Source organism: Aplosporella prunicola (assembly GCF_010093885.1).
Source record: "Aplosporella prunicola CBS 121167 unplaced genomic scaffold K452scaffold_4, whole genome shotgun sequence".
In the NCBI taxonomy this organism is placed as follows: domain Eukaryota; kingdom Fungi; phylum Ascomycota; class Dothideomycetes; order Botryosphaeriales; family Aplosporellaceae; genus Aplosporella; species Aplosporella prunicola.
Genome location: NW_022983532.1, coordinates 28,034 through 46,816, shown reverse-complemented (window position 1 = coordinate 46,816; position 18,783 = coordinate 28,034). Strand labels below are relative to the sequence as shown.

The 18,783-nt window shown below is 49.6% G+C and overlaps 11 protein-coding genes across 11 annotated transcripts; 6 read left to right on the top strand and 5 right to left on the bottom strand.

The window, feature by feature from the left end:
* The first annotated feature begins 6 nt into the window (after positions 1-6).
* Positions 7-1,376, top strand: K452DRAFT_118408 (uncharacterized protein). The gene is made up of 2 exons (XM_033535142.1): positions 7-269; positions 324-1,376. The coding sequence occupies exons 1-2, from the start codon at positions 176-178 to the stop codon at positions 1,178-1,180; spliced, it is 951 nt and encodes a 316-aa protein (XP_033401034.1). The 5' UTR covers positions 7-175; the 3' UTR covers positions 1,181-1,376.
* Positions 1,318-2,682, bottom strand: K452DRAFT_220412 (uncharacterized protein; the record flags this gene model as incomplete). The annotated part of the gene is made up of 4 exons (XM_033536465.1): positions 1,318-1,658; positions 1,721-2,180; positions 2,231-2,338; positions 2,389-2,682. The coding sequence occupies 4 exons, from the start codon at positions 2,680-2,682 to the stop codon at positions 1,318-1,320; spliced, it is 1,203 nt and encodes a 400-aa protein (XP_033401033.1).
* A 631-nt stretch (positions 2,683-3,313) lies between these two features.
* Positions 3,314-4,809, top strand: K452DRAFT_264232 (uncharacterized protein; the record flags this gene model as incomplete). The annotated part of the gene is made up of 3 exons (XM_033538679.1): positions 3,314-3,789; positions 3,843-3,856; positions 3,922-4,809. Exons 1-3 carry the CDS (start codon positions 3,504-3,506, stop codon positions 4,807-4,809), a joined length of 1,188 nt encoding a protein of 395 aa, XP_033401032.1. The 5' UTR covers positions 3,314-3,503.
* Positions 4,810-4,991: 182 nt separating this feature from the next.
* On the bottom strand, positions 4,992-5,875 carry K452DRAFT_348929 (uncharacterized protein; the record flags this gene model as incomplete). The annotated part of the gene is made up of 5 exons (XM_033545568.1): positions 4,992-5,381; positions 5,441-5,565; positions 5,613-5,653; positions 5,707-5,785; positions 5,839-5,875. 5 exons carry the CDS (start codon positions 5,873-5,875, stop codon positions 4,992-4,994), a joined length of 672 nt encoding a protein of 223 aa, XP_033401031.1.
* Positions 5,876-7,663: 1,788 nt separating this feature from the next.
* Positions 7,664-8,070, bottom strand: K452DRAFT_220391 (uncharacterized protein; the record flags this gene model as incomplete). Its single annotated transcript, XM_033536461.1, has 3 exons — positions 7,664-7,732; positions 7,785-7,854; positions 7,907-8,070. Coding segments are annotated over 3 exons (303 nt in total), but the record flags the coding sequence as incomplete, so codon positions are not given.
* A 1,579-nt stretch (positions 8,071-9,649) lies between these two features.
* Positions 9,650-10,531, bottom strand: K452DRAFT_283675 (uncharacterized protein; the record flags this gene model as incomplete). Its single annotated transcript, XM_033539816.1, has 1 exon — positions 9,650-10,531. A coding segment is annotated over one exon (758 nt), but the record flags the coding sequence as incomplete, so codon positions are not given.
* Positions 10,532-11,281: 750 nt separating this feature from the next.
* On the top strand, positions 11,282-11,714 carry K452DRAFT_283674 (uncharacterized protein). The gene has a single exon (XM_033539815.1). The coding sequence runs from the start codon at positions 11,440-11,442 to the stop codon at positions 11,626-11,628; it is 189 nt and encodes a 62-aa protein (XP_033401028.1). The 5' UTR covers positions 11,282-11,439; the 3' UTR covers positions 11,629-11,714.
* An 854-nt stretch (positions 11,715-12,568) lies between these two features.
* Positions 12,569-13,126, top strand: K452DRAFT_324357 (uncharacterized protein; the record flags this gene model as incomplete). Its single annotated transcript, XM_033544700.1, has 1 exon — positions 12,569-13,126. One exon carries the CDS (start codon positions 12,569-12,571, stop codon positions 13,124-13,126), a length of 558 nt encoding a protein of 185 aa, XP_033401027.1.
* An 828-nt stretch (positions 13,127-13,954) lies between these two features.
* Positions 13,955-15,124, top strand: K452DRAFT_205454 (uncharacterized protein; the record flags this gene model as incomplete). Its single annotated transcript, XM_033536099.1, has 2 exons — positions 13,955-14,042; positions 14,106-15,124. Coding segments are annotated over 2 exons (1,107 nt in total), but the record flags the coding sequence as incomplete, so codon positions are not given.
* Positions 15,125-16,315: 1,191 nt separating this feature from the next.
* On the top strand, positions 16,316-17,369 carry K452DRAFT_294972 (uncharacterized protein; the record flags this gene model as incomplete). The annotated part of the gene is made up of 4 exons (XM_033541762.1): positions 16,316-16,462; positions 16,515-16,787; positions 16,845-17,205; positions 17,257-17,369. The coding sequence occupies 4 exons, from the start codon at positions 16,316-16,318 to the stop codon at positions 17,367-17,369; spliced, it is 894 nt and encodes a 297-aa protein (XP_033401025.1).
* Positions 17,370-17,440: 71 nt separating this feature from the next.
* K452DRAFT_315587 (uncharacterized protein) lies at positions 17,441-18,675 on the bottom strand (the record flags this gene model as incomplete). The annotated part of the gene is made up of 2 exons (XM_033543875.1): positions 17,441-18,351; positions 18,407-18,675. The coding sequence occupies 2 exons, from the start codon at positions 18,673-18,675 to the stop codon at positions 17,772-17,774; spliced, it is 849 nt and encodes a 282-aa protein (XP_033401024.1). The 3' UTR covers positions 17,441-17,771.
* Positions 18,676-18,783: the final 108 nt, after the last annotated feature.

The following is an 18,783-nucleotide window of genomic DNA, read 5'->3' as shown; positions in this document are numbered from 1 at the left end:
TCCGCGGTCGGCATGTTGACACAACAACAGCATGTGGTCCTGTACGACCTGCGGTTTCCCGGTCCGAAGACGTCAGCACACGTGCGACCCCACCTCCTTGCTACTGACATATCAAAGGACGCTCCCTACACCCCGAAATCAGAGTCGCTTTTAACATAGCAACTGCACCACAAAGATGGCCGAAGCCCGTCCAGTCGCGCTCGTCATTGGCGCGTCGCGGGGCATCGGCAGGCAGATTGCCATTGACCTCGCAAAAGCGGGCTACGTTGGTAAGACCATACCAGATATGTAGTATCAAGCCAGAATTTAACAGCACAAAAAAGTTATTGCGGCCGCCAAGTCGACCTCCGATCCCGCGGCGCTGTCCGTCTTCCCACCGGATCCAAACTCGGCATCCAGCACGATCAGCACCGTCGCGGCCGAGATCACGCAGCAGGGGAACGCGTGCATCGCCATGGCCGTGGACGTGCGGTCGACTGAATCGATCATCGCGCTCTTCGCCGACGTCGCTGCGCGCTTCCACCGGCTCGACGCGCTCGTGTACAACGCCGGCGCGATATGGTGGGCGCCCGTAGCAAAAACTTCCATTAAACGCTTCAAGCTCCTCCAGAGCGTCAACATCGACGGCCTGTACAGCAGCCTGCAAGCCGCGCTGCCATTGTTCGAGCGCGCCGGCTGGAGGTGCCGGGTCGTGGTTGTGTGTCCCCCGATATACAGCCGCTTTTTCCGCGGCAAGGCGGCGTACGCAGTGGGGAAAGTGGGCATGAGCGTGCTTGTCAAAGGACTTGCTATGGACTGGGAGCGGGACGGGAAGAATGAAATGGCCATCTCTGGCATCTGGCCCGCCGTGGCCATCGAGAGCGCTGCCACGCAGCGCTTCACCTCCAAGGATGCCAACGAACGCGCTGAGTTGCGGACGGCGGCTGTTTTCTCTGACGCCGTGGTGGCGGTGTTGGAGGCTGAGCCGGCGGTTACGAATGGGCAGCTGTTTACGGATGAGGACTTTTTAAGGGAGCACCGGGGCGTCGCTGATTTTGATAGGTATAATGTTGTCCCGGGATCGAAGCCGAGGAGGATCATGCCGAAGAAGTTTCCTGTTTTGACCGTCGAAGAACAGGATGATGAGGGGAAAAGAGTCGATAGTACAGCCATGGATCAGAAACGACTCTCTAAACTATAGAGCTTTCACTTCGAACGGAACTCCATCAATGCCGTCATCATCGCGAGTTCATGCATTATATTTATTTATTTATTTATTTATTTTTACAAAGGAAACTCAGTCCGGTATCTTTGGTCTTCAGCCAATACACAGCTTGGCTATGCACCCGGCGGCCCTGCTCGGATATTCACCGAAACGGCAACATTTTTCAAGCCCTTCGCACTGCTCGTCCTTATTCTGTCGACACTCTGCCACGACAACTCAAACTCTTCCTCGATCAAGACCCCGCTTTCCGACTCGACATCCCGACCACTACGGGTGGTCTTGCTCCTCGACTCAGACAAATACCCCTGGCTGATATTCGTTGGCCGGGAAGCCTCGCGGTTGGTTACAGAGTGCCAAGCGGAAGGAATCAGGCCGACGATGACGGGGAGCGAGGCCGTGAGAAGGCCAAACGTGAGGTCGACAAGCGTCCACGTAAGGATCGAGGTGTAGCCCCCTGGAAAGCGGTGTCAGGCGCACAGCATGTAAGGTTTGCGAAAGCAGGAGTGAAAAACATACACGTGACATCCAGGCTGATCTTCTGTTGAGCGAGCTGCCTCAGCACGCTGCCAATGCAGGAGACTGCGCCGGTGGAGAAAACAAAGTACAGTCTAATCTTTGTTGACTTTGGCAGCTTGACCTTCCAAAGCACGATGATGGGCGTCATGAGCAGGCAGAAATCCATGATGACGTGGAGGGTGCTGAGCACGTTGGAGAGCAGGGACGTCGAGTAACAAGACGCGGGGCGGGCCAGCCTGCCCGAGTACGCTTTGTCCCACATGGCGGGCGGAGGGGTGCATTGGAAGCAAGTCCAGAAAAGAGCGAGGATTGTGTAGGCGATGAGCATGACGAGGAAGACGTCGTTGATGATGCGCCAGATGCGGGATGCCATGCCGGTGAGGCGACGGTTGAAGAGCGTGATGGAGATTTTGATGATGCCAACCGAGGTGAAGAAGAGGATCTTGCAGACTACTCCGAGCTGGAGAGTGTGGGTTAGCAGGTGAGTGGCCAGTGGGTGGCCCGGCTTACCCAGTTGAAGATGTTGTATTCCTCATACGTGACGTCCCATGTATGCTTGCCTCCTCCACCATAAACTACCATTGCGATCTGAAGAGCTGGATATGCAATAGCCATGATCTAATTTCATTAGCATAAGGCCGCTCAACTGTCGGATCGGAAACATGTACCGCTCCAGGAATCAGCATCCAATCGTCAGATCCCCAACGCAGACCGCTTCGAAAAAGTCGCACAGACAGACGAGTGCCTGTAGCAATGATCATGATAAACATGACGAAGGACATGCCGATGATAGTCGCCGTCTTGCGGTCCTCATATTCATACCCTTGCGGCTGCTTGGGGAGGAAGTTGTAGCCCTTGCCAGGATCAGCACGGGTGTCCATGTGGACAGCACGTAGCATTCCCTCGACAATCCAGTAGTCGTTCTGCGTTTCTGGCGGCGAGCCGATGAGAGCCGAAGACATGGGCCTTCGAGAACGAGCTTCTGCCATGTTGGAATTGCCAGGAATGGAAGACCAGCTTCTCAAAAACAACTGTTACGCAGCGTGGCGCAAGCAGCGCAGGGCAAACGATCGTCCGGAGCTGAGTGTGAAAAAGGCTTCAGGCTAATCGGTTCTTCGTCAAGGAGGGAACCATGTACGCAGTACTCACCCTGTCCTCGCATACTCTTATCCTGGCCCGACAAGTTTGGATATATCGATAAGAACTGGAGAAGAAAGCTGGACGCCTGAAGGCGGCACAAGGCTTTTGTACAGCTGCCTATCGTACAACGGTTCTCGGCAGGCATAGCATAAACAACCGCATTGTGCGGGACGAATCTAGGCTCATGGGATCCGACCATGGCGGCGGACAAAAGCCGAATGACGACTAGGCAGGGCGGGTGGTTCGATCGATCGGAAGCAGCTCCCGCAGCAAGCGAGATTGGGGCGCAGGGATGAAGCCGGGGAACGGTTGAGGGCGAGGGCCCTGCCAACGGAGGAGGATCTGGATAGCGCACGCCAGCTCCGCGGCTGCATCGGGGCGTGCTGTATGTACTCCGTACCTGCGGCGTTCCCGGAGCACTTGCCGCGGGCGGGCTTCAGGAGAAGAAAAAACACTCCACACAACACAACACCAGCGTTTATTATCGCACTCAAGTCCGGAGACTAGAGATGCTCGGATCGCTGGCCGCGCTCGCGACGCGGTCTTTGCGCGCACCTGCCGTTTTCGCTAAATAGAGCAAAAGTCTCGCCGCGGGGGCTCTGGTCTTGCATTCACCATTCCCCTCCGTATTTCCGCCAAAAAAATGGTGCGCGTCAGCAATGTTGCGGCCTCGCTGTTGTCCGGCTCAGTGCTTGCGAATGCGCTGGCAAACGGCAACAAAACCACCACGTCGTGCGAAGGCATCAACGCCATTGCGCCAGGCTGCAAGTCGAACGAGTCGCTGCACTATCGCGACTTTTTCTACATTGGCGGCAGATACGTGGACAGCGCGGCCGGGAACCTGACGTACGACCAGATCTACGTCGAGAAGCTGACTCCGGCGGCCGGCGTGACGCAGCCGAAGCCCATGGTCTTCTTCCATGGAGGAGGTGAGCATCTCGTGTCCGAGCAATGGGGAGACGGCATTGCTAATGTCTAACAGGTACATCTGGCGTGGTAAGCCTGTCCAGGAAAACAAATTTAGCTGAGCTTTCAATATCGTACTAACCCACCCCACGTAGACATGGCTCAACACGCCCGACAACCGCAAGGGCTTCGCGTCCTATTTCCTCGACCACGGCTACCAGGTCTACCTCCTGGACCAAACCTCCGTCGGGCGAGGCACGGAAGAAGACCTCACCGACTTCCCCATGCGGATAGGCTCTACGGCCGAGATCAGCCAGAAAGGCTTCACAGTCCCAGAGGTGACGAACGCGTACCCGCAGTCGCAGAACCACACGCAGTGGCCCGGGAGCGGAATGCGGGGCGACGCAGCGTTCGACGCGTTCCAAGCGACGATGCTGCCGCTAACGAGCAACCTGACGGCGCAAGAGCTGTCGATGCGCGCGTCAGGATGCGCGTTGCTCGAGTTAATCGGCCCCGCGTTCCTGGTCTCGCACTCGATCGGGGCTCTGCATCCGGTTTTGCTGTCGAACGACTGTCCGGCGCTCGTGGCCGGGAATATTAATCTCGAGCCCGCGACGATCCCGTTCGAGAGCTACACGGGGAACAGCACGTCGAGCGTAGGGCGGACAGCGGGGCGGGCGTGGGGCCTGACCAACACGGCGATCGACTACGAGCCTGCTGTCTCCGAGGCCGGGGAGCTGGCTACCGTGGTGGTGGGCACGGACACGCCCGCGAAGCGCAGTTGTATTATGCAGGCGGAGCCGGCGCGGCAGCTGCCTAAGATTGCGTCGGTGCCGTATGTGGCGGTTACGGGGTCGGCGAGCCCGCACATGACGTACGACCATTGCGTTGTTGAGTATTTGAAGCAGGCGGGGGGGAAGCCGGAGTGGATTAAGCTGGGCGAGGTGGGCGTGCATGGGAACGGGCATTTTGGGCATTTGGAACTGAATAATTTGGAGATTGCTAAGGTGGTGCATGAGTGGATTGGGAAGAGAGTGGCTTGATTGGTAGCTAGCAGTTAATAATGCGAAGATTGTTTTGTTGCCCTTCCCCTCTTGCTTGAATACTTGTTGTGGCTGACGGCTAAAACTAGGGAACGCAGACAATGATCACACAAAATCCCAGCCTGAAACTCGTCGCAGTTTTTGCAGCCTTCAATTTATTGTCTCTTTGCTGCACTTTCATCTCACAATTTCGACCGAGGTACTCTGAGCTCCAAATCTTGGTGCGGCACGTCCAGGTAATCCCACATGTAGTGAAACCTGTCACTGCCAAAGAACGGCTCCGCATTTCCTTTGCCATCGTGAACCCAGAACCACGGACAACCGAAAGCTCCGAGTTCCTTGACTGCGTGCTGGGTTGTGTCGTTGAGCGCTTTCTTCACCTCTGCATCTCCTGCAGCTTTCATCACTTCCTCCGTCTGAACCTCGTCAAACGTCTTGCGGCAGGCAGTCGCCATGTTCTCCGGGATCGATATGTCTAGTCCCTGGAGATACATTGTTTGGAAGCATGATTCGAACAAGTCTTCATACTTTTCCGGATACCTCCGCTTTGCATAGAGCAGACATCGCTGTGGCTGGAGCAGTCGTCAGTGTCAGTATTCTGTCAAGCTCTTATTTCGGCCAATGAATTTACCAGTAGGGAGACGATAGGGAAGAATGATGGATATTCGAAATGGACTCCGAAATAGTTCTGGGCCCGTTTTTTGTCATACTGCGAGTGCACGGCTTTGGCTGGGAGCGTCCAAGGTGGTTTGTTCCCTACTGCAGTGAGCTTATATTCGATGGCTGAATTAGTCCACGCTTACCACTGCCGACATTGATGCCGCCGAGGAACACGGGGATGAATCTGCAACAACCGATTAGTGCTAACAGTTTCCCTGTGCTGACCAAAACACTTACTCAACATTAACACCTAAAGCTCCCAGGGCTTGTCTGTTTTTCTTCAAATAAGTAAAGGCATAGAAGCTGTACGGTGAAACTGCAGCAAGTTAGCTTATTGGCTATTCGTACACTAAGTAGGGTTACACTGACCGCAATCGAGATAGCATTCTATTTTCTTTTGCGTCATGGCTGGCGGATATTGAGTACCTCTGAAGTTGGCGCAAGGCAATGGAATACTATATCCGCTGTGTTAGGTGGAGTATAATGGTTGTTCTCATGTGTCTGACAGGGAACACAGGATGCCGAGGTCCGAGGCATTTGCTGATTACTTAGCCCGGTTTGGGCCTACGCCGAGTAGATCTTGTCAACCACAGTCTTTCCCTACATTGGAACAAATCGACTTGGAAGAGCTCGACATTTCTTTGGCCGTGTGCCAGCACTGTTTTTAAATATGGAATTTGCTATGTACGGTATTCCCTTGCGTGTTTACCAATCAGTGGTGGCTGCTGGAGGTAGACACTTTCGCCACACCTTTATATGGATGTCTTTATCAATTTCACCCAGCCTACAGCTGAAACCACATGTTGAAAAAGCATACCGAATTCTTTAAATTCCTGAAATGTACATGTTGTGGCTCGCTTCAGGGATCGAGCTACTGGAGTTTATATCGGCCCTACTTGCGCGCACCCACAAAGACGTTCTCCCGCTTCTTTTAACAGTTGTGGCAAGGCGTACAAAGCATGTCTACATTTCAATCTGCCAGTTAAATAAACATTAGTATATAAACGCAGCAGTTTTTTCACTCTTCATCCATCAGGTGACCAATCACCTCTATCTTCGATGGTCTAGTGGTGATGATTTCCGCTTGTCATTGGGTTTCCAATCAAGCGCGGGAGACCGGGGTTCGGTACGATTCACTGCCAACGATTATTGCATTATTCAACTTCTAACATTGAAACAGATTCCCCGTCGGAGAGAAATTCTTTTTGCACTTTTCCTCTTTTTCCCTTGAACCCCGTTCCTCCTATAGAGTAAAAGCAAAGAAACAAACTCTCCGATAGGGAACTAAACCCCGGTCCTGGGTTTGTCTTAGCAGCGGAATCACCCTTTCTTTTTTCTTTCCCCCCCCCCCTTTTTTTTTTAAGCGGTATAAAGAACAAATCGCGGGGTTAGGAGACCGGGGTTCGATTCCCCGTCGGAGAGTTCTTTTTGGCATCTGTTCTATCTAAATAGATGAATGGGGAGGTGGTGGTGGGTGTGGTGGTGGGCGCGGTGGCTGCGGATACGAAGAAATTGAATTTTTTATGGTAAGCGAGCGCCCAACGAAATTACTATAAGAAAAACACATTAATTCAGTAAATTTTATGCAGGTGTTATCCATTAGCGAACTACTTGTGCCCTGAAGAGATCGTGCTGCTAAAGTATCATCTCAGGGGCGTGCGCGTTTTGCTTCACATTCAACTTTGAAAAATTAGCACTTTATCCTATCTCTGGCGCAAAACCCGGCGTCGAACAGCTAAGCTCGCGAAATATCCTTTATAAATTTAAAATACTAGCATGATCTGCTTTCAACTGGGCAGTGTTTGACGTGATAGAAATCTGGATGTGGATTTCAGAATTCAGATAACCGAAGATTAAGCAGGAGCGAAGATGTTATCTGCTGAAATAGACACTTAGCGTAGACTCTATTTAAATAATCAGTATACAAGAGCTTTTACGACAACTTCCTTGCTGAGAAGCAGGAGGACAGATGCATGGTTCTCTTTGTAAAACCAAAATGGGCAGCAGCGATAAGACAAGAAGGCCTATAAATTTGTGATCTGAGATCTGAGAAAGCTAATAGTACTCATACGACTCTTTGCTGATAATCGCCTGTCATCCTGCCTGAAGATCCAAGCCTTCGGGCAAAGTAAGCAGTTTCAGACCCGAGTCCATGACTGCAGGACCAGCCTCCCTACATCAAACTGATGTCGGTTTATTTGCAGTAGACATCATCAGTAGCTCCGTCGAAAGTGCAGTAACCATCGTTAGACATGACGCCCAGCTGGGTACGAAATATCAGTAAAAAATTCCGGCAAGCTATGTAGATTACTTACGTTGATGTAACCTCCGTCGCCCTGAGACTCGAAGTGGTTGTCCGGGCCACTCATGAAGAAGCAGTCGTAGCTGTAACAACCTTTTTAGCGCAAAGCATCACCAATTGCAGCGCATAACTTACTCGGTCATCAAACTGCCAAGCTTGAATTCGACAGTGCTCAACTCGCGCACCTTGGTCGTGTCGGACACCGCGTAACCCATGTTGTAGCAGATGGCGGCCTCGTTGTCACCCGCGCGCTTCTTCCACATCTCACGGACAGTGTTCTTGACAAAGTTCTCACGAGCCTTTTTTACAAAGTCGCCATTAGCATGTTTGGAGGGTAAAAAATTAAGTTGGGTAAAAGGTCCTTACATCGTCCCAGTGGGTGATGTCGACAATCATAGGCACGACTTCGGAGATGACCTCAGAGACAACGCTGCTTGCCACGCCACTGATGATGGTGGCAGCCATGGCGCCACGCTTTTCAAGCTGGACTGCGTTGGAAGATGCGTCCTGTCCAACAGGGGCAGCAGCAGCGGCCGCAAGGAACGGAGCAAGTGCGGTAATGTACTTCATGGTCGTGGTGGTAAAAGTTGATGGTAATGTGGAAAAGAATGGAATTGCAAGCCAGTTGCTATGACAGTGAACGAGCGAAGATGATGAATTGTACTCTAGAACGCAGGTGCTTTTGCACTCATTTATATAGATTGAAAGGTAGAAACATATGAATCAGTAGGTGATAGTTTTTGGATACATTCGCTTCCTCTGACAGACAAGAAAGTTCACTGAATCATTCCACGGTAGTCGTTGTGCTGCATCACTTCGTATTAACGTCCATCATGACTTGCGTTTTGTTCTTGGCAGCTGCCAAGTGAGGCGTTTCAAAGCACGGTGACCTGATGCAGTTGGCGCTGAATCAGTCACCGCAAAACTCTGCGCTCCTTATGAAATTAACGCACTTGACTACCTGAGTCGCGGTGTTGATGAACACTATTTTTAATTTTCGGGCCACTACCCGTGCCGTGCCGCCTGCGCCACTCCCCTGGAGAAGTAAAGGCAGAGCAATCAAGAGTGACGGAGCTACCTCCGGATAGTGGGTCGTTGAGACTTGATGATGTAGTCGTTTGAGGACATTAAATCGCCTCATTCTCGGAATAAGTTGGCTTTGAAAATCCACTTTGGGCACATCATACCTATCAAATTGCTGTTATCAATGTTGGAAGTGCTCGCCTTTCATTGTAGTTTGAGTTTTCGTCCAAAATAAAAAAGAAACGTTTTATTTTGACGGACTGAAAGCGCATCCCCGCAAGATCGACAGGGTCCGCGCGTTAGAGATTGACGACATGACCGTAGACCCTTGAAGACTCGCCTATTGTATCCGGTTCTTCGGGTTACATTTATGGGCCTCTATGCGCACACGAGCAATCCTGAGCCGCTATGGCCATACCTGCATAGCAGTTTGTAGGAAGAACTTCAGCATCAGGCGACACCGCAGGAAGTAACTACTCTGCAGAAGAAAAAGGTTTATCAAATTGTCTAAGGTACTTTTGAGGTTGAACTAGAGGCTGGGCTCATTGCTGTTAGTTGTGTGGTGCATAATTATATGTAAGACAACATTTACTTCTCCGAGAGTAAACATATCTCGACCAGTGTGCTTGCAAAGGATTGTACTTGGCATACAGTATTGAGTAACTAATGCCAACGTACGACGCTGCTGTCCACATTTATTACACTGATGACCGTTCCGTATCATTTGTATATTGCTGAAAGAAAGACCAAACACATTACAATTAGGAATTCACTGCCAAAGAAATGCTAGAGCCAATGTAATTAAGCATAATCAAGTAAGTTGAGTGAAGTCGTAATTTATCGTACAAGAAATTTCTCGCGTTAGTGCCGCATTCATAGATAAACTCTTCTACTTTAGCCCTTAGCATCGTGACAACGTGAGATCTTGACCAACTATCTGCATCCAGCGCCGTCCGATCAACCATCCGTGTTCTGATACCTAGAGACTACCTCTCTCCCTAACTGTCTCCGCCATCTGCTTTCCTTCCTCCGTACCAAGATTATCAAATCCGTTCGCGATACCTTGACGATCACCTGCAGTCATCTCCTGACTCATCTTCCACTTCCCCGCCATATCCTTTATCTCAATCTCGATCCCGATTATGGCCTTCTTCAACGCGTCGATGTATGGAGGAGGTGCATCGTCTACTTTCCAAGGCTTTTCGTACCCCATGATCTGCGTCTCGGATTGGTGCGTGAACTCGGCGACTTGTTTCGAAAGAAAGGAATCGGTAGAAGGCGCCTTGCTATCAAAGTAGACAGTGATTTTCCCGTAAGCTTGCACGGCAGAGTAGTTCCATGTTGGCACAACCTTGCCCGTTGCCGGCTTTGATTCAGTGTAGAACTTTGGCGTGATGTAGTGATCCATAGGACCGTTGAAGAGGATCATGACGTCTCGGGATAGTTGCAGAGGGGAACCGCTCTTGTTGTCGTCTTCGGAGCCTTGCGTGGACTTCAGGTGCTCCACTAAAGCTTTGGCTTGAGGGTTTGCTCGTGCCATGTGACCCCGCAGTATGCCGAGCTCTGTTTCGCTGCTTTCATCCTGCACGTCCAGGATAAACGGGATATGGCTGGATTGAAGGAACGGAAAGGATGGTGAATCAATTGCCGTGGTAAAGATGCCCAAAGGATTGGCGCGAATAAACCCGCGGAGAGTGGGAATGTGGCGTTCGGTGTGGATGGCACGGAGATACATCGTGCAACGGAAGGCAAGTAACAGCGAAGAAGGTGGATTGTGGTAGTAGAAATCTCAGGCTTGTAATGTTTGCTCAGAAAATTAGTAGTAGAGCATATGAGTTTATATATGTGTTCGGATTGCCAAATTTTTGGGCTTTGGTATGGCTCGGATAGAGCTGCCGAAACGGGTTCAGCGTCAAAGGCGGCTTTGAGGGCGACTAACGAGCACGGGCCGCAAAGTGACAGGGTTGTGATAATCAAGTGCTCGCCATCAATTGGCTACGGGAACCCTGCATCTGCTTGTATCTCAGTAACACAGCGCTGCTAGGCTGGATGCTCACATAAATTGCCTCTCCGTCGCCTCCGCAAGATGCATGCTTATCCCTTACGCATTCAATTCTCCCAGTCTCTTCGTTACCCGGGAGAACTGATTGCCCCATAACACATATCCTTGATCTACAGGCGTTTACCTAACTATTAGCCCGAACTTTTCAACGTCTCTTAATCCTACGCATCCAATGCCAATATGAAAACTCATTGCTTCAAAACTTGTCCAGTAACTTGCACGATATCCTTCAAGGAGAGCCGCCGGTGATGACTTGACAGCAAAATCTGAGTCATTCGTTACTGTAGTTGCAATGACAGTCATGATGCTAGCCCTAAAACCGAACAAAATTGTGAATCGATGTTAAAGATAGCCCCTGCTAATACCTGAGTGGAGTGTGGGACTGGGAAGACATTTGTAATGACCGTCCCGACAAGGTCAAGTTTCTGGTAGAACCTCGTCCATGTGAACCGATCTAGGCTTTGATTGGTTGATATTGCCCATATAGCGGCAATGAAATAAGGCTGTGCAATGGCAGTGCAGAAGTACTATAAGTACCTCCAGCCGACGGAGTCGACAAAAACACCACTCAAGCAGAGACCCAATGTGTATCCTAGCGGCTGTCCGACACCTAGCAGCGAAAAGCCAGTATTACGCCGTCATCCCCGCCTGGGAAGCTTTCGGAGAGAATGCTAACCGCGGTAAGAAGACAACAGGAGGCCACTACTCCTTGAAAGCCGCGAAAGACGATGATTTGGGTGTTTGTCTGGGCCAATCCGCTCGCGAGCGTTGAAAATAGGCATCCTACGACGGTACATGACGCGGCTGCCAACAGCATCTGCAACTGAGCCAGCTATCATCATAGAACAGCCGCTGGTGAGTCCATATACTGAACTAGGCCTACGTGAAACTCGTCAATAATATGCGAATTAATATCGACAGGAGACGTACCAGAGAAGGTATTCAGGGATTGTCAGATCCTCGGCCATTTGAGGAAGATCCACTGTAAGGAGAGTGGTGTCATACTACTAGCAACAAAGATGCCTGCTACAGCTCAAGATGATGCTAGACCGGAGGAGTGACAGCTTGGGTTCGTCTGGTGGCCTGGGCGCCGTGTTTCCACCCGACGTCGTCGCCTCGTCGTCGCGTTGAGGCTGAAGTTCAATCGTCGTAGTCGTAGATGTGCTGGTCCTGGGCGAAGGGGAAAGTACGAAGTGATGGTAGAAGACTTACGGCCGGGGTTGTTGCTGGTCTGGAATTGCCGAGGGCTTTCCCGGTCGCGGGCGGGAAACCAGCCACGCTAGCGATGAGAAGAGGCAACTGACAGCGAAACACACAACCGACAGCGAGGACCCATATTTAGCCTGGTAATACGACAAGAGAAAACTGCAGCTTTCATCGGGCGCATGGCGGCTATGTAATGGTTTGGATGTCAGTGGAAGACGTGAGGAAGGCTCGATAAAACAGACAGTCTTACGTCACGACGCTTTAGCCGGAATTGCCGGACAAGGTATAGCTCATCTTACCCCGTGGGGGTCCTGGGGTCCGGCTTATAAATTACCACTATGCAATGTGCCCGACGCCCTTCGTTCTTAAACCACCAAGGTGACACAGGGATCAAAGAAAAAATTTCTTCCGCGAGTACTGGCGCATACAATACTCTCGTTTTCCTCCCTACTCCACCAAGAGCCTCGACCAATCCCGCAGTGCAAAATCTTGTCATTATCGATACCATGATCCAGCCACTACCTGCAACCAATGGGCTACGCAAGCCACCGTATATCCGCGAATCTACTCTGGATGACGCTACCCACATTGCGGAGCTCGGCACTTATGTCTTCACTGTCACTTATAGCCATTCCATGCCTTCATACGAGCTCCAAGCGTACCTGAACAAGGCATACTCTACCAGAGCAATCACCAAAGACATTGAGGATCCCGCGAAAGATGTAATAGTCGCAGTCGACCCAGGCGATGAGATCCTGGGATTCGGCATTCTTACTCGCGGCACCAGCGACCCCTGCATTGATGACCTTGAGAGCAAAGTCGAGCTGCAGCGCTTATATGTCCACCCTGATGCGCACGGAAACGGCATCGGAAATCTGCTCGGAAAGAGAATGGAAGAGATAGCGAGAGAGCAGGGTTTCAAGAACGTCTGGCTAGGCGTTTGGGAAGAAAACTTAATTGCCCAAAAGGCGTACCAGAAATGGGGATACAAGCGGGTCGGCTACCGCGACTTTGTTATAGGAGATATTACTCAGATAGGCTTCATTATGACGAAGAGCTTGTAAGCTTTCATACTGTAGATATTGCTTATAAATAACGTATAAGTTTAATATGGTATGTTGTCATTCGATGTTTTCCCTGATGCTTTCCCGACGTCCTTCACCGCACCAACACGAGGACGAAATTCTGTACAAAGATGCACAGAAAAAGAGCAACCTACACAAACATATCATGCGCTTACTGATCAGCGCTAATCAATTCAAGGCACAGTCATAGCGTTAGTACCTCGTACCATCCAGCATCAAGAACGTGCGGCAATGTGATCACAAATGAATAGCTGTATCCAAGACACTTTATTATCGATGATGAGGAACATGCGCTTGTAGTATGACCCCGCGATGAACACTGAATTAAGAATGCAATTCCAACAGTGAAACAGCCGCGGGCTCAGCAGCATTTAATACATATGGATGAATTAAGCAGCACAATAATACTGGACTATATTCGGAAAAGCTGCCAAACATTCGCAAGCCGCTCATATCTACACCGCAAAACTATAATCAGCATTGGAAATAGAATTTTCTAATGCTTTGTCAAGTCGTGTTGTGTACGGTAAGTATAGGCGGAATTAGGATTGCACCACCAAGCATCGACCGCTAACGTTTACAATTGGCGAACGCACGATCCACGTCGAGCCTGACAACCACCGGTGAATCACGCCCTTCCAAGTACAAGGTCTTTGGCAACCCCAGGATAAGAAGCCCCTTCTTTGAGTCACACTGGGAACATAATACTTCAGAACCATCAATTGCATATCCGAGAACCTCCACGCCGTCATGATGGACTTGAAAGTTCATTTGAAGAAAGAAGGTAGTTGCTTTAGCGACGAAATCTTCTCTACTGGAGATGAGATAATAGGGGAGGCTCTCATCACTGCCACTGATGACTTCCGCATTGACGATCTCGACATTTCGTTTACGGGTAAGCAGTCACACTGACGAGAACACAGCACATAATGAAAACAGGCACTAATCGCTTTTACAGGATACTCTCAGACCAGCTTTGACAGCATCGCTGCCTCTCTACCCTCCACAACCGAGAAGCGATTTCTGCACCTTCAACAACCAACTGAAGCGTCAATATGTGGCAGTGTCCTCAAAGCAAACCATACCTATACCATCCCATTCAAATTCATTGTTCCGGATCGGCTTTTGCCGAGCGCATGCTCATGCAAAACCTATGAGGACCATCTCGTATTGCCACCTACCGTAGGCGGCGAACAATGCTGGAAACGACATGGGAAGATTCTGGATGACCCGACGCCAGAGATGGCAAAGATATCATACAAAATCACGGCAACGTTAGCGCATAGGGACCGCTACAATCACAAAAGTATTACGCGCTCCTCTCGAGCCGTGTGCGTTATTCCAAACTTTTTCGAGGCCCCTCCATTGATCCCAAGTACTGCATCCGAGTACCGCTTTCGCCAGGAGAAACCCATTAGTCGGGGCCTTTTCATGGGTAAGTTGGGCCATGTCGTAATGGAAGCACACCAACCGAACGCTCTCAAATGTGGATTACTTAGGCCTGGATCGCCGGCCTCGACGACACTGATTCTCCGATATGACCCTTCTTCCGAAAATTGTACTCCACCAGTGCTCGACAACATCAAGAGGAAGATCCAGGCTGTCACTCTTTTCCAGGGAGGGCAAACATATGTCGCAGACAAGAAAACCCCACAGAACTTACTGCGTCCATATCACGAAACAATGTCGTTGTCTGCACTCTGTGTTTCTGGGATGCGATGGCAGAAGCTCTCGCCAACATGGGCTCACGAGCAATTGCTTCATGGAGATACTCCATGTCTTCCTACACCTTCAAGCGGATACACCGGAGGTGTGTACTACTTGCTTAGACTGTCATTGCCGGTTGAACTCCCGGAAAGCAAAGCTCTTGTTCCCACTTTCTATTCTTGTCTTGTGTCTCGCTTTTACCGCATGGAAATCTCCCTCGCGCTTTCTACTACTTCCTCGTTGTCTGTGTGTGTACCGCTTCAGCTCTGCACATGATCTCATCTACGTCTATTAAGTATAATATCCAAGAGTTTTATGAATTTACTAAATGAATTACTATGCTCAAGACTTGTTCGTCAGAGAAACTTAGAGGCATTAAGCAAAAACATCTTACAAATTCTCTTATTACCTCTTACAGGCATTTCGCACGCAAATGATTATGTTGGATTGAATGGTTGAAACCGTGCGAGAGAAGAGAGAACGCGGCTTGATTTTGAAAGAGTGTCTGGCAGCGAGCTTTATATACATGAAGAGGCAGAGCAGTCATGTGCTCGCTTGTAGAAAGTAACAGGGGAGTAACAAGGTGTTGAAACAACGAAAAAGCAATGTGAATATAGAGAATAATGCAGGATAAGAGATGGTGTGATATAAGAAATATGGCCTGATAGTCCAACAGATTATGTTAGGTATGTACTATGAGACGGATATACATAGAAATACTATTTAATAAATATAAACTAAACAGTCATTACGCAGGTTAACTCTTACGGTGACTGAAAGTGAGCCAAAGCTTTGATGGTAACTTCTCACACTATCATCCCGTGGAATGCTTCCAAGATATAAAGGGCCGGAATCTTCTGGAAAGCGCTTATACGTTATTAATTATCTCTTTACCAGTATAGCTTTTAGAAATTTTGCAGCTAGCCACTAGTATCTGTAGGTCGATACTAACATAAACTACAGTCAGCGCATCACAACAGTCTCGCTGAACCAAGAAAAAACATGACAGGAACCTATTCCCGTGTTGCCAGTGCTTATCTTTGAGTTTAACTAAAAGCATTTTCGCTGAGATCTGTACACCTAGGTACATGATGTACCGTATAGCCATCCGCTTCGTAGCGCAAGGCTTTGTTTCCGGACCTGATGACAAACAACCACTTAATTTGGGCTATCTAAAGCAATGATTGGTAAGCAAGAATCCGTTGCCGGACATTTGGCAGTCGTTGACAATGACAACCCGAAGCGGCTCCTATCAACAATTTCAACAAAGAGAATCACCGCATGTAGTTGTTCCACAACACCAACCGACAGAGCGGGTCTTTATCTTTTACGCTTGGTAATCGCAATATCGTAGCTTATTTAATCGCGTCAGATGCCCTTGGTACTCTAAAACACCTCAAAACCCATCTGTCTCTCCACTCTAGTGGCCGCAAGCAAATCGCAATTAAATTGCAATTCATAATGGACGCCAATGCGTTTACTCTTCCATTTCAGCTCACAAAGGCTATGCACCGCGATGTGTATCCGGCAACTGATCCATCAAGCCCCTCCATTAACACCTCTGGCAAGATCGTTATTGTTACTGATGCCAGCGGAGGCATTGGAAGCGTGAGTTGGACCCCCTTGAACAAAGAACGTGGGCAGAGCTGATTCGGGCCAGAATGTCGGCAAAGCCTGGAGCACAGCCGGTGCAAAAGCCATCATCCTTGTCGGGCGCGACGTTGCTAAGATAGAGACTATGGTAAAAGAGCTGAAGCTTGAGAATGCCGTCGTTTACCCCTGCAACATGACCGTCGCCGAGGACGTGGATTCTCTCTTCAAGAGTGTGCAGCAGAAGTATGGTAGACTCGACGCCATCGTCAATGCCGCAGGCACAATGGGCGATGCTAAGCCCATTGGTGAGGCTAACATTGCGGCTTGGTGGCAAGACTATGTATTAAGCTTGACCCGTCCCTTTGTCATCTTTGATACTGATCTGATTTCATGATAGGAAATCAACGTCAAGACTACCTTCCTTACGGCACACTACTATGTCAAATACTTCGAGGGCAAGGGTACAATTGTCAGTGTCGTCTCGCTGGCAGCTTTCTTATCGAACCCAAATTCGAGCTCGTACTCACCGGCAAAGCTGGCCCAGATTAAAATCAGCGAACTTATCGGCCTTGAGTACCCTGAGCTGCGTGTCTTTTCAGTGCACCTGGGCATTGTCGAGGCTGAGAACAGCAGAGGTACTGTGATTGACATGTTCACACCTTTTGCCAAGGACAAGGCTCTGGCAACTGGCGGGATTTCCCTCTTCCTTTCGACTCCCAAGGCCGATCACCTTACGGGCTTGTTCTTGTCCGTCAACTGTAAGCATCATTATTGTACGGATTCAATCTACTGTTCTAATGCTGCAATAGGGGATATTGAAGAGGTTATTAAACACCAGGAAGAAATATTGGCCAAGGGACTGTTGAAGCCTGTGGCTCTCCGCGCTCGGCTAGGCCCAAATGGTCATCCCTGGACTACTTAAGTTAAACCTTTGACGGGCAATATGGATGTGGCATGAGGTTACTTAGTAGCGAAGATTTATTGTAACTTGTTGCATGCTAGTTATACTCAAGCTGTCCCAAAGAAAACGACACTGAATTCAGCTTATCAAATGGTTTTAGTTCCAATGGCACTTTAATTACAAAAACAAAAAACCAATCTCAACACCGCTAAAAAAGTGCATGTGCAAGCTCTCCCAAACAATTTATGAATCATAGTACGAACCATAGTCAAAATGATCTCCCGGGCCATATGGAAAGTACCCACCTATCTCCAGTCCGCCTTGTAGTTGGTGAACATCCATTCCTCGTTCTTCTCGTAAGAGTTGAGACGCAGTAACCCGAGCTTGCGTTGCAGCCAAGCAGCCAACTCCATATGAATACTTTCAGTCTTTCAGAGATTGGACGAGGCGGTCTCTTAGTCCAGTCAAGGGCTTATTAGACTCGTCCCGTGGCGTGTAAGCAAAAGAGGGTCGCGTCGTCGTAGCCTTTCCATCTGGTGGCACGGCTCGCATCGCCATGCCACCGCCCAAGCTGACTACGGCACGTCCTTCGCGTGCTGGGACATGCTTCCAGCCTCCATCGTCTTTGCCAGCATGCGTGTCAATTTGTAACCCCGGCTCCTCTGTGAAGAGAAGCGTAGTAGCCTCTGAGTCAATATCCAGGTTTTGTGGAACACCTCTTTCGGCTTCTAACTGATCAGGATCATCCCACAAGTGGTCGACCATGTTGAGGGTTCCTTCCACCAGACGATTAGGTAGTTTGGTGTCTTCATTCGGGACCCAAATGAAAGAGCGTACGAGGGTAATCATCGCATCTTTAGCAGCACTCGCAAAATCCTGGACGGTAGCAGGGTTGTTGCCTCGAGCCAGGTCTATACGGCTTCTTAAGTTGAAGGTATCATCATCGCTGAACGGGATAAAAGTTCCTATAGATCCAAATACATCTTTGGGGTTTTTCTTGGACCTAATAAAAATACAGTGAGCTTTGGTAAAAAAAATAGGGGAATGGTTTCTAATACCTATCGGGTTTCATTGCGCCTGATAGGGCCCCAGTCTGATTGGAGAGATCTTCTAGAAGATCATAAATCTTCTCTGAAATTTCAAGAAGAGGACCTGGGCTACCATCTGTGTTTCGGAGGTCGAGGTAGAAAAATCCATTGGTTTTGGCTGCCTCGAGCAGCTTGGCCAGCTCAGATTCATCTTTGTTTCGAAGCAGCTGAAGCGAAATGTCGGCAACTTCGTCAGCTTCAGCGGCCTGGGAAGCCTGGAAAGTTTCCATGATATCCATGATGAAGGTGGTTTGGCATCGAAAGACCCCACTTCGATGTTCGCTTTATACTCAACAGCATACAATTCCATACGTCACCAAACTATCACATGGAGACGATGATGGCGG